The sequence below is a fragment of the Lepidochelys kempii genome, chromosome 1 (genome assembly GCF_965140265.1).
Source record: "Lepidochelys kempii isolate rLepKem1 chromosome 1, rLepKem1.hap2, whole genome shotgun sequence".
Lineage (NCBI taxonomy): Eukaryota > Metazoa > Chordata > Testudines > Cheloniidae > Lepidochelys > Lepidochelys kempii.
Genome location: NC_133256.1, coordinates 150,559,020 through 150,570,447, shown reverse-complemented (window position 1 = coordinate 150,570,447; position 11,428 = coordinate 150,559,020). Strand labels below are relative to the sequence as shown.

The window sequence follows — 11,428 nt, the reverse complement described above, 5'->3', positions numbered from 1 at the left end:
ACTGGGAAGCTTTGTTTCTGAAGTACTGACTTCTAGGGCTGGCTGCATGAAATAAAGCTGTGCGATGGGGCAACTGGTACACCATCCTGCATCTGGCAAGGAGGGGTTTGAAAAACGCACTTTGTACAATCTGATGTCTCTACAAACGTGGCTGGAATTGAAGAAGTAGGTGGTCACTTGATAACATCACTACAAGAATCTGGCAGAAAGGTCTAATTAGTGTGAAGGAGCTCCAGAGGACTGCTAATGAGCTGAAAAGGCAGCAAGCAGGCAGGGCACTGGGGGAGTACAAACAAGAGCCAGGAAAAAGAACAGGAGGACTTGTGGCACCTTAGAGACTAACAAATTTATTGAGCATAAGCTTTCGTGAGTTACGGCTCACCTCATCGGATGCATGCAGTGGAAAATACAGTGGGGAGATTTTATATACACAGAGAACATGAAACAATGGGTGTTACCATACACACTGTAATGAGAGTGATCCCTTAAGGTGAGCTATTACCAGCAGGAGAGTGAGGGGGGGAGGGGAACCCTTTTGTAGTAATAATCAAGGTGGGCCCTTTCCAGCACTTTACAAGAACAGTGGGAGGGGAAATAGTTTTACTTTGTGTAATGACACATCCACTCCCAGTCTTTATTCAAGCCTAAGTTAATTGTATCCAGTTTGCACTGAGGGAATCCATAGGACACTACATTTGGGTGCTGGAAGCCTTTTTCCTTGTGTGGTTGCTTAGTGAATGTGTGTGTCTCTCTACCATGCCTGCACTGAAAATCCATTTGTGTAGGGTCCTTTTTCTTGTTTTGCCTCTGCAGGTGGCCCATAACAGTTACTTTAAAGTACTGTACCATGTGTGAGTGTATAGAGAGAACTTTATGCATACAAATCACAAACACAGCCCCCAGGACCTCCTCTTTCCAATACCTGTCTCTCTGTTGTCAAAGAGAAATAGTTCAGCAGTAGGATCAAAAAAGCATTATATGTATTTAAAAATTCCTAAGAATGGACCCATTTAATCATTTGGTGAGCACTTTCGCCATTTCAGAGCTATCCTTGAAAGAGGAGACTGAAAACATGAACTCTATTTTTGTTTATATTTCTGTGCCATGAATATAAAAGCATCAAGCTTTCAAAGACCTGTGAGTTGGGAAGGGGTGTTTTGTCTGAAGTTTGAAAGCTGTTAGCTTCAGGCAAATTGTGACCTGAGTTGAACCAGAGAAACACCCAGAATAATGTAGCTCTTTATCAAGGAATCCCTTGGAATAAACTGGATATCAACAAATCTGAGGAATGAAGGGAGCAGACTAAACCACCTAATTTCTGCCCTAGATGTGTTTTATTCCTACTTGTTTTTAGTAATATTTCAGTAGTGCCGATAGAACCCATTTAAAATAAGGATCCCATTATGCTGGGAGCTGCATGAATAAACAGGTAGACAAGGTCTCTGCTTCAAAGAGCTTACAATTTAATTCAGTTCCTTTAAAACACAAGAAATATGTAGCGACAGCATAATCATCTGTACATTTCTTTTGCCTACTTGAGCAACAGAGAGTTGTTTTTCCGAGAATCTCTCTTTTGGGTAAGGCTATGTCTACACTACAGCTCTGATGCCGCTATGCCACTGTAGAGCTTCTGGTGAAGATGCTCTTAGCTGATGGGAGAGAGCTTTCCCGTTGGCTTAGTAACTCCGACCTCCATGAGAGGCAGTAGCTTTGTTGGCAGGAGGGAGAAGCTCTCCCACTGACATAGCGCTGTCCACACTTGCACTTACGTCAGTGTAACTTATGTCGCTTCGGCAGTGTTCTTCAAACTGTGGGTTGCGACCCATTACTGGGTTGTGACATGTAAGATGCTGGGTTGCCTTGCTCTGGTCAGCACCGCCGACCGGGATGTTAAAAGTCCCGTTGTCAGTGCTGCCCAGCTAAGGCAAGTTAGTGCCTACCTTTTCTGACACTGCACTGTGCCCCAGAAGTCGCCAGCAGCGGGTCTGGCTTCTAGGCAGGAAGACCATGGGGCTCCATGTGCTGCCCTCACCCCAAGCACTGGCTCCGCACTCCCATTGGCTGGGAACTGGCCAATGGGAACGGCGGTGGGGGTGGGGGAGGACAGTGACCGCAGGCGAGAGTCGTGCAAAACCGCTTGTATGCTTCCGCCTAGGAACCAGACCTGCTGCTGGCCGCTTCCGGGGCGCAGCGCAGTCCATGATGCCAGGAAGCCTGTCTCTGCACCCTAGCTGCACTGCTGATCAGGAGCTGCAGGAGGTAAGTTCACACACCAACCCTGCCCTCCAATTCCCTGCCCCGAGCCCCCCCCCCCACCTGGAACCTGTTCCTGCACCCCAAACCCCTCATCCCCAGCCCCACCCCAGAGCCTGCACCCTCAGGCCAGAGCCCTGACCCCCTCCTGCATCCCAACCCCCTGCCCCAGCCCTGAGTCCCCTCCCACATCCTGAACCCATCATTCCCAGCCCCACTCCACAGCCCTCCCCCCAACACTGCAACCCTCTGCCCTAGCCCTGAGCCCCTCCCACACCCCAAACCCTTCATTCCCAGCTCTGTTGGGTTGTGGGCATCAACAATTTTCTTCAACTGGGTCCCCAGAAAAAAAAGTTTGGAAACCACTGGTTTAGGGGTGTGAATAATCCACCATGAGCGATGTAAGTTATACCAAAGTAATTTGTAGTGTAGACATAGCCTAAGTCCCATTCATCCCTCCCCAAATTTGACTTTCTTCCAGAAAATTCCTGTAGCCAAAATAAACTGCATGTTAAGTAGCAAGCATTATGCTAAATCTCTTTTTTGTTTCATAGGATTAAGCTATCATCAGTGTAAACTGGCTCCCCAGGATTCAATCTCTATCGATACCCTGAGGAAGTCATTACAAATGACAGGAAGCTAAAGATAGTAATTGAGACAAACCCCACAAAGAACAGATTTCTGCTAAATTGCTCAGAATGAGGAGGCCCATGCAAATAGACCCAAGGTCAAACAGATTCTTAGGGCTTGTCTACACTATGCAGCTTTTAGCCACAAGGCTGTGTTGACACAGCCTTGTCGCTAAAAGTCAGTGTGTGTGAACGCTCTTTTGCCGTATTTTGTCCGCACTTTTGCCGACAAAATAATTCCAGCCCGCAAGCGGCATAAGCTTTGTAGGCAGGAGAGCGCTCCTGCCAACAAAGCCATGTTCACACAGTCACTTGAGTCAGCAAAACTTTTGTCTTTCTTTGTGGGTGGGCTTTTTATAGGACCCAAGAAAGACAAAAGTTTTGGCGACAACGGTGCAGTGTAGACATATCCATAGTTACACCAGTGTAAATCCAGGGCAATTCCACTGACGCAAAGGGCTTAACATTAGTGTAACTGAGATCAGAATCCAGTCCATAATCTCCAAATTCCAACAGAAAAAGAAACAAGTTCTTTAGTTTTTGGATTTAGCTATTCCTGTATTCTGTCAGAGCCAGTGAATTAAAAGGTTTCAGAGTAGCAGCCGCGTTAGCCTGTATTCGCAAAAAGAACAGGAGGACTTGTGGCACCTTAGAGACTAACAAATGTATTTGAGCATAAGCTTTCGTGAGCTACATGATGAATATGATGCCTCTGATGAAGTGAGCTGTAGCTCATGAAAGCTTATGCTCAAATACATTTGTTAGTCTCTAAGGTGCCACAAGTCCTCCTTTTCTTTTAGTGAGTTAAAAGTTTTCCTTGTTAAAAATGAAGTGTACTCCTCGTGGATCAGCATCTGAGTTGTTGATACACTGCTTATTGAGTGTTTCAGCCAGGGCTTCCGGACCACAGAGGAAGACGCCTACTCTGGAACTGTTAAGAAAGAACATCACAGTGTGGTAAGTAACCAAGCAGGTATTCAATCCACAACAACATGAGTAGGGTGGGTGAGCAAATGGATCATTTGATCTGCAGCTGACAGCCATTAAAGGCACTAAAATAGAACCTTGTATTACAATATGAGCTACTTAATATTAATACATTTAACATCTCTTTAAATCTTCACAGTGCTCTTGAAACAGGAACTAATTTATCCTCCTAAAACCCATGAGGTAGACAGGTAAGATTTATAACTGCTTTTAAAACAGATGACGGGCTAAATCCTGGTCCTCCAGAAGTCAATGGCAAAATTTCCACTGATTTCAATGGAGTCAGAATTTGGTCTAGGGAAATTGAGACAGAGAGGTTAAGGCTCAGATTCTCATAAGCAGCCTCTAATTTTGCTGCTTCCAGTTTTGGGTTCCCAAATGCAGCCCATCCATCTTAAGGCCTGGTTTTCAGAAGCATTAATCATTGACTTCAATTGGACTTACAGATGTTTCTAAAATCAGGCCTTCCATGCATGCAGTTTAACTCCCAAAATTAACGGACATTTTTCAAAATGTAGGTCTAAAGTGGTTTGGCCAAGGCTATCCAACATTTCAGTGGCAGAGCTGAGATTAGAATTTGGGAGTTCCTGGCTCTGAAGTCCATATTCAGTCTCTTGGATCACTTTGCCTCTCAAATATTACCAACATAAGGAGTAAGACAATTTTTTTTATGGCAGCTAGTTTGAGGTAGTCCACAGAAACTATAGATCTGAACTCTGGTTTACCTTGGGTGCTGACTTGCAATGGTTTTGAACTCATTTTCCCAGTTGGGTCTGCCATACAAGGTTTTCTGTTTCAGACCCGTAATCACATCTTTCTCTTCATCATGGTGTACTGTAAAATGAGTGGCCTATGGGAAAGGAGACAAAGACTTTAGGGAACAGTGTAAGGAGAAATTTAGAGATGGATACTTTAGCACAAGTTTAGAAAGTTAGCCCTATTAGCATGCAGTGGAATTATCTGCAGGCCAGAAGAGCTCCTCTTGGATGTGGAATTTATGTTTGATCTCAGGGCTTGAAAATATTAATCCTTAAAGCAAGTAATAAGCTTTCTGTTGTAGTGAACTGCCTGATTTAGGTTCTTTGATGGTACTGTAAGGACAAGATTCTCCCCCCCATTTATACTGGTGGGGTCCCATTCAGGTTGCACTGGTATGTCTGAAGGGAACGTGTGTCCCTGTGAAATCTTTTCTCTTCTCCCTATGTAATTTCCATCTACATCAACAGAGTTAAGTGCATGATTCAAAGTTCACAAATGTCAATGGAAAGACTTATGTTTACTTCAGTAGGATATGGATTAGGCCCTAACAGAATTACTAGTTATATTCGAGGAAAGAATTAGAGAAGTGACTTATTCGGAACCAAGAGGTATACAACCTTACTTCTTCTCTTCCCCACATCTAAAAGCGTGACAACTTCCCGCCCCCTCCACTCACAGAATTTTGTGTGGGTGGAATATAAGTAGAGTGAAATATAATCAAAAGAATTAAAATAAGCCTCTTTCCTGACTGACTCACCCATTTCTCAAGTATCCAATGGAAGGTTTGGGACCTGGGTCTCCCAAAACCAGTCTATATTGTCCTATCCCATAGGGAGATGTAAAAGAGCCAGGAAACTTCTGAAGGAAATGTGTTGCCACTGGCTGAGTCCCATTACTGTGCATTAGCTGGAGTTACTGCTCAGTTGCAGAGAGACAAGCTCTCTTAAGGGAGACCACAGGTCCCAAGGAGGAGGGCTAAACAATCCCCGAGCCCAAGGAGAGAGACTTTATTTCCAGTGTATTTGTATTGAATAAATATTCCCCTCCTCAGGTTCTATTTATCTCACATTCTTTTAGACTGGGTGGAGTTCTTAAGCAACCCTGAGAGAAGAGAACCTGAGACAGGGAGAGCCTGCAGCACTACACTAGGTCAAGGGGGGGCGGGGTGCCAGAGGGCGGGCAGGCCCTATGACAGGGCAATGTTGGGTTTTAAGCACTATTACCAAGGCTAAGACTTTAGTCATGAGTATTTTTAGTTAAAGTCATGGACAGGTCACAGGCAGTAAACAAAAATTCATGCCTCGTGACGTGTCCATGACTTGTACTATATATCCCGGTCTAAATCTTGGGTGCCCTGGATGGGGAAGATCCAGGGGGACATTGTGTACTCTGGGGCAGGGGACTCCGCGGGTGCTCTGGGGCAGAGGGTGGCCCGGGACTACCACTGGTATTCCGGGGGGGGGGGGGGGGGGAGGGCGGTGGCATGCAGCCCGGGACCGCCACTGGCGCTGGGGGGGAAGGGGGCACAGCCCATGTCCCTGCAGTCAGTCACATCAGCTGCTGCAGAAGTCATGGAGGTCCCGGAAAGTCACAGAATCTGTGACTTCAATGAGAGACTCACAGCTTTAACTATAACCAATAGAAATTCTATTTTTAGCATATGGAAACTTCTCAGTTGGCCATAGGTTTGTGCAACTTTTCTTTCTGACAATATCCTTCTAAAAATAAAATCCCTGACAGCCATACAAGGGCCAGGAGAATGGTACAGCTCCTTTTTGAATGTTTTTACCTTCACAGAAACAAACCAACCACCCCCAAATGATGTTAAAATAATAAAAAAAATCCATGACACTTAAGGGACTGACATTTCCCCAGAGTGGTTACCTGAGATTCATCCCAGCCTGTTAGGTAGATGTTGTAACTGAGAAATCCTGCATTGTCCCTCTCCTGCATTTGATTCTCCAGAGACTGCAAGAGGTCAGCAAACCATTCAAAGGCATGAGTGTCTCTGCACAGCCAGTAAAAATAGATCTGAAAGAGACAGAATTAAACTCTTATCTTCTGTATGCACTTACGCATTTCCACATCCATCATGTTTGCTGATTCAAATGGGGATTTTTAGAGGCACGGTTTCCTGGTGGTTTAGAAATTCCCCTTGTGACTAGAGTTGATAGGAAGTTCATCTGGCATCATAACTGTTTGGAGGCTGGAAGAGCTGTGGAGCAGAGTTAATGATTATGTGAGAAGGGAAACAGTTCCCCCTTTTCCCTCCACCAGTGACCTATTTACAGTATCATGCTGCCTCTCCATCCCTGCTCCCTCAGAGTAGCAATTAGTTAAGCCATTCAAAAATGACTTGGAAGAAAACCTGTCTCCAACTGTGCAGCCAATGAAGCAGTAGGCAGCAGAACTGGTCCAGTTCCTCTACCCAAGGGGAGGGGGCAGAGGGGATGTGACCTCAGGTGCACAGAGGAACTGTGGGGGATCCCTCTGCCCCAACACATAGGGCAATTTCAAGACCAAAGGCATGGCTGGTGGACCAGCGACTACTTAGTTCCATTGACCTAAAATCCCACCCTGCCCAGAGAGAGGAGAGCAGCACATGCCAACGCTATTGCAACCCGAAGCTGGCAACAGTGTAATAGAGGTGGTAAAGTGCCTTTATTGCTGCCTTCCTCAGTTCAGTGGAAAGCTACTGGGTGTAGCCCACCTTCCCTGTGCTGAATTTGGCCCATAGGCTTGTCACTGCTTCTTCTGTCATCTCTTGAGCTGCGAACAGAGGAGAAGCAAACAGAGGAAGTTCGGCTGGGGGGGGGAGGGGGAGTTCCCACAGAATTTTTTGCCCTTCAGGCTTCTGGGAGCAAGAAATACAACATCTGAAGAGGCTCTTAGAAGGAAGACAATATGGATAGTGAGCGATCAGCTGTTGTGACCTGCACAGGATATGCCATGTTTGTCTTTCTCCCAGAGGATAGAAGTGACTTTGTCTGTATGAAGTGCAAGCTAGTCTCTGTATTGGAAGAGAAGGGTAAAGGACTAGAGACCCAAGTATCAACCCTACATTGCATCAGAGAAAATGAAGACTTTCTGGATAGAAGTCAGCGCATGAGCATGCTGAAGAATCAGAGAGGGCAGTGCAGAATGGGGAAGAAAATTGGCAGCATGTGACCTCCAGAAGAAGAAAGAAGAGAACTCATGTACCCGGAATGCAGATAGAGGTAAGAATCCATTTTCAGGCTCTCTGCACAGGTACTATGGTGGAGAATGGTTTTGAAAAGTCATCTGAGGGAAGGGAGCAGAGGGAGACCCCATCGGCCAGAAGGCATGGAATGCATTGTCCTAGGGAAGGGGTTTCCACGACTACCACTCCCAAGAGGAGGGTTGTGGTGGTCGGGGACTCCCTCCTCACGTGAATGGAGTCATCTATTTGCCATCCAGACCGGGAAACTCAAGAAGTGTGCTGCTTGCCCGGAGCTAGAATTTGGGATGTGACGGAGTGTCTGCCGAGACTGATCAAGTCCTCGGATCGCTACCCCTTCCTACTTCCCCACATGGACACCAATGATATTGCCAGGAAGGACCTTGAGCAGGTCACTGCAGACTATGTGGCTCTGGGAAGAAGGATAAAGGAGTTTGAGACACAAGTCATGTTCTCGTCCGTCCTCCCTGTTGAAGGAAAAGGCCCAGGTAGGGAACATCGAATTGTGAAGGTAAATGTGTGGTTACGCAGGTGGTGTCGGAGAGAGGGCTTCGGATTCTTCGACCATGGGATGTTGTTCCAGGAAGAAGGATTGCTAGGAAGAGATGGGATCCATCTATCAAAGAGAGGGAAAAGCATCTTCACAGGCAGGCTTTCTAACCTAGTGAGGAGGGCTTTAAACTAAGTTCGCCGTGGGATGGAGACCTAAGCCCTGAGATAAGTGAGGAAGTGGGATACCAGGAGGAAACACAAGGAGGAGGGTGCAACGGGGAGGCCTCCTGATTCATACCGAGAAAGCAGGGCAATCATTCATTGGGAAGGTTTTGTACACTCAGGGGACATACCTTTTTGAGTCTTAGATTGGTTGCATCATTGCAGTATTTGTACCAGACAGACTTGAGTACAGATGCAAATGGAGTGACCCCTATTCCAGCTCCAACAAGCATCACAGTTTCATAACTGAATACATCTTCACTAGCTGTGCCAAAGGGGCCATCCACAAGTATCCTAAAAGAAAGAGTACAATTAATAATATAAAAATATCATCTATATATCTATCACCACACAAAAAAAGTGTGGGCTCGAGTCTTCCCTATATCCAAGTACCACTTGGTAAAGGGTAGGGTGGGGCACTGTAAAACTAGTTACAGCTCCCTGATTCTGTGACACCCAGCCCCAGTCTGACATAGAGCAGTCTAGGGGCTGCTCTAATTTACACCAGTGAAGGGTTGGTATAATGGAGCTCTCCCCAATTAAACCCCCTTGCTGGTGGTGGGAAAGACCAGTGGCACAGAAGCTGTTTCTACTGATTTTATGTCAGTGTGGAGTTTTCCTCCACTAGTGGAATTCTGCACTGATCACTTATAGCCAGAACCAGAGCCTGAGAATCTGGCCCATAAATTTAAGGTTAAGGTTGCTCAAGTGCATTTTCCATTGACAGAATACCTAGATTTTGGAGTCAATCACCAGATTCACCTCCTCAAAAACACTTGTCCCAGTTCAGCAAAATGTGCATTTTAAGAAAACTGATTTTTATGAGCAGGCATGGAATGAAAATTTAGAGGGTAGCCATCAGCCAGGATGGAGGGAGTCAAGGAATGTGTGACGCATGCCGCCAAAGAGAGTAGGTCTAATTTTAGGCCTAGCAAACTTGATATAACATTGTCCCTTTTCAGAGATTATCATGGAGATTGCACATACTTTGGCAATTTCCATGCTTCTTGAAATTCTTTTTTGTCACATCCACAGGCACTGGACAAGCCCTCTGTCCAGTCTCCTACAATACGGATGTGAATGCTGAAGTAATCCTCTTCAGGGGCAGAAGTCAGTGTGAAAGGGTGCCACTCCAGATGAGACACTGTGGGACACTGGACAAAAATGTACTGCCCAACTTCCATCTTGAAGCCCTTTTTCATCATCTGGAGCTCAAATGTTTTGAAGGGATGATTGACCACCTAAGGGCACAAAATACAAAAGGCTGTCAACAGCTGCACTGTTAGCCCCATCCATTATCACCACATCCATCACCATCACACATCATATTTCACTGTGAAAGCAAAATAAACTGGTCAAACTGTCTTTCAAAGAACACAGGACAGTCTGAGGAACAGCATCTGACAGCTGGACAGGAGGCTGTAGAATGGTCTAAATTGTTGATAGAAACATTTTCATACCATTCTTGTGGCTATTATTTATCATTTAACACAAAGTGTTATAGGGCAGCCAGATACATCTAGTATATTGTCGGGGTTGTGTATGTGTGTGACTAATTCAGGTGCAGTTTGTCAGTGCCACAGAATGGATCACATGTTCATGAAGTTGAGGGGTGGAGGTTAGCACACTGGCAGGACATTGGATTGACAGCACTGGAAACTGAAGCCTTCCGTGTATACCCACATGGGAGTTATGGCATGGGCATTTGCCTTGCCCCTATGGTTTTTTAAGCCTAGCTGGAAATGACCATCTTGAGGCGCAAGACAGTAATTCAGTCTCTATGACTATTTAACATTGACCTCTCTGCTGAGTCTGCCAGCAATTTTCAGGAGAGGTTTGGAGAAGGAGATCTAGTCTATTGGCTAACTTCAGAACTGGCTAGCTTTGTAATTATTTGTATTACTGTAACATCTAGAGGCCCAACTGAGAGAGGACCTCATTGTGCTTGGCACTGTACAGAAACATAGCGAAAGACATTTCTTGCCCAGGAGAACCCACAGTATAAGCAGACAAGACAGATAAAGGGTTGGAGAAAGGAAGTATCATTATTCCCATTTTGCAGGTGGGCAACTGAGGCACACAGAGATTCAGAGTAACATTTCTAAAAGCACTTAAATAAATAGAAGTGCAGCTGCGCTGCTGAAGGGACCCATTTTGGTTAACAGCATCCAGAACACTTCCCAAGGGTACTTTCTCTAATAAACGCATCCTGGTGTGGGGAAGTCCATGCCTTTTCCTGCAGACACTCACAATACTGTATTCTCGACTACTGATAGCAAGTAATGGGAAGACCGAGGAACATTTTGCCCAAGATAAACACATAACATTGATACACACCTTTGTGATTACCACCTTCTGCTGTGATCGCCAAAATCGCACCAACCTCTCAAAGAAGTACAAAATCATAGGAACCACTACCCACTTCCATGTCTGTTAGCAGAACAAAGATAAGAAGAAAATGAGAAGGGGAAGCAACATATATGTTGATAAGATATTTTACATAAAATACTGGCGGCTTTATACACACAGACATTCATTTCAGTGAATTGATGCTCTTCATCACTCAGTCTGGGGAACCTGATACATCACATCAAACCTTCAAAACAACTTCCTCCTTTGAGAGTGGATTTTCCCTCTAGCAAGTGTTGCAGATGGATTTACAATCTGCTACCATACAGCTGGCTGGTTATAGAACAGGATTCTCCTGTGCGTGGTCCTTCCCCTTTGGCTAAAGTTCAGAGTGACTTTGAGCACAATATGGTTAATAGGTACATATTTTTTTCTTTCGAAGTAGAGTCAGGGTGCAGGATAGAGATTCTTAAATCCCAACGTGAGGATCAGAAGACTGGATGAACAAGAGGCCTACATTTGGTGGATAGGATTTTCT

General features: G+C 45.3%; 1 protein-coding gene across 1 annotated transcript in view; it reads right to left on the bottom strand.

The window, feature by feature from the left end:
• Positions 1-2,504: 2,504 nt before the first annotated feature.
• The window catches only part of CYBB (cytochrome b-245 beta chain), a 34,742-nt gene continuing 25,818 nt past the window's right edge, over positions 2,505-11,428 (bottom strand). The window contains exons 8-13 of the mRNA XM_073358198.1: positions 10,879-10,971; positions 9,529-9,782; positions 8,673-8,835; positions 6,513-6,659; positions 4,595-4,719; positions 2,505-3,813 (exon numbers count right to left, since the gene is read on the bottom strand). Of these exons, the coding sequence (XP_073214299.1) occupies positions 3,687-3,813; positions 4,595-4,719; positions 6,513-6,659; positions 8,673-8,835; positions 9,529-9,782; positions 10,879-10,971 (909 nt within the window). The 3' untranslated portion in view covers positions 2,505-3,686. The remainder of the gene's footprint in view (positions 3,814-4,594; positions 4,720-6,512; positions 6,660-8,672; positions 8,836-9,528; positions 9,783-10,878; positions 10,972-11,428) is intronic.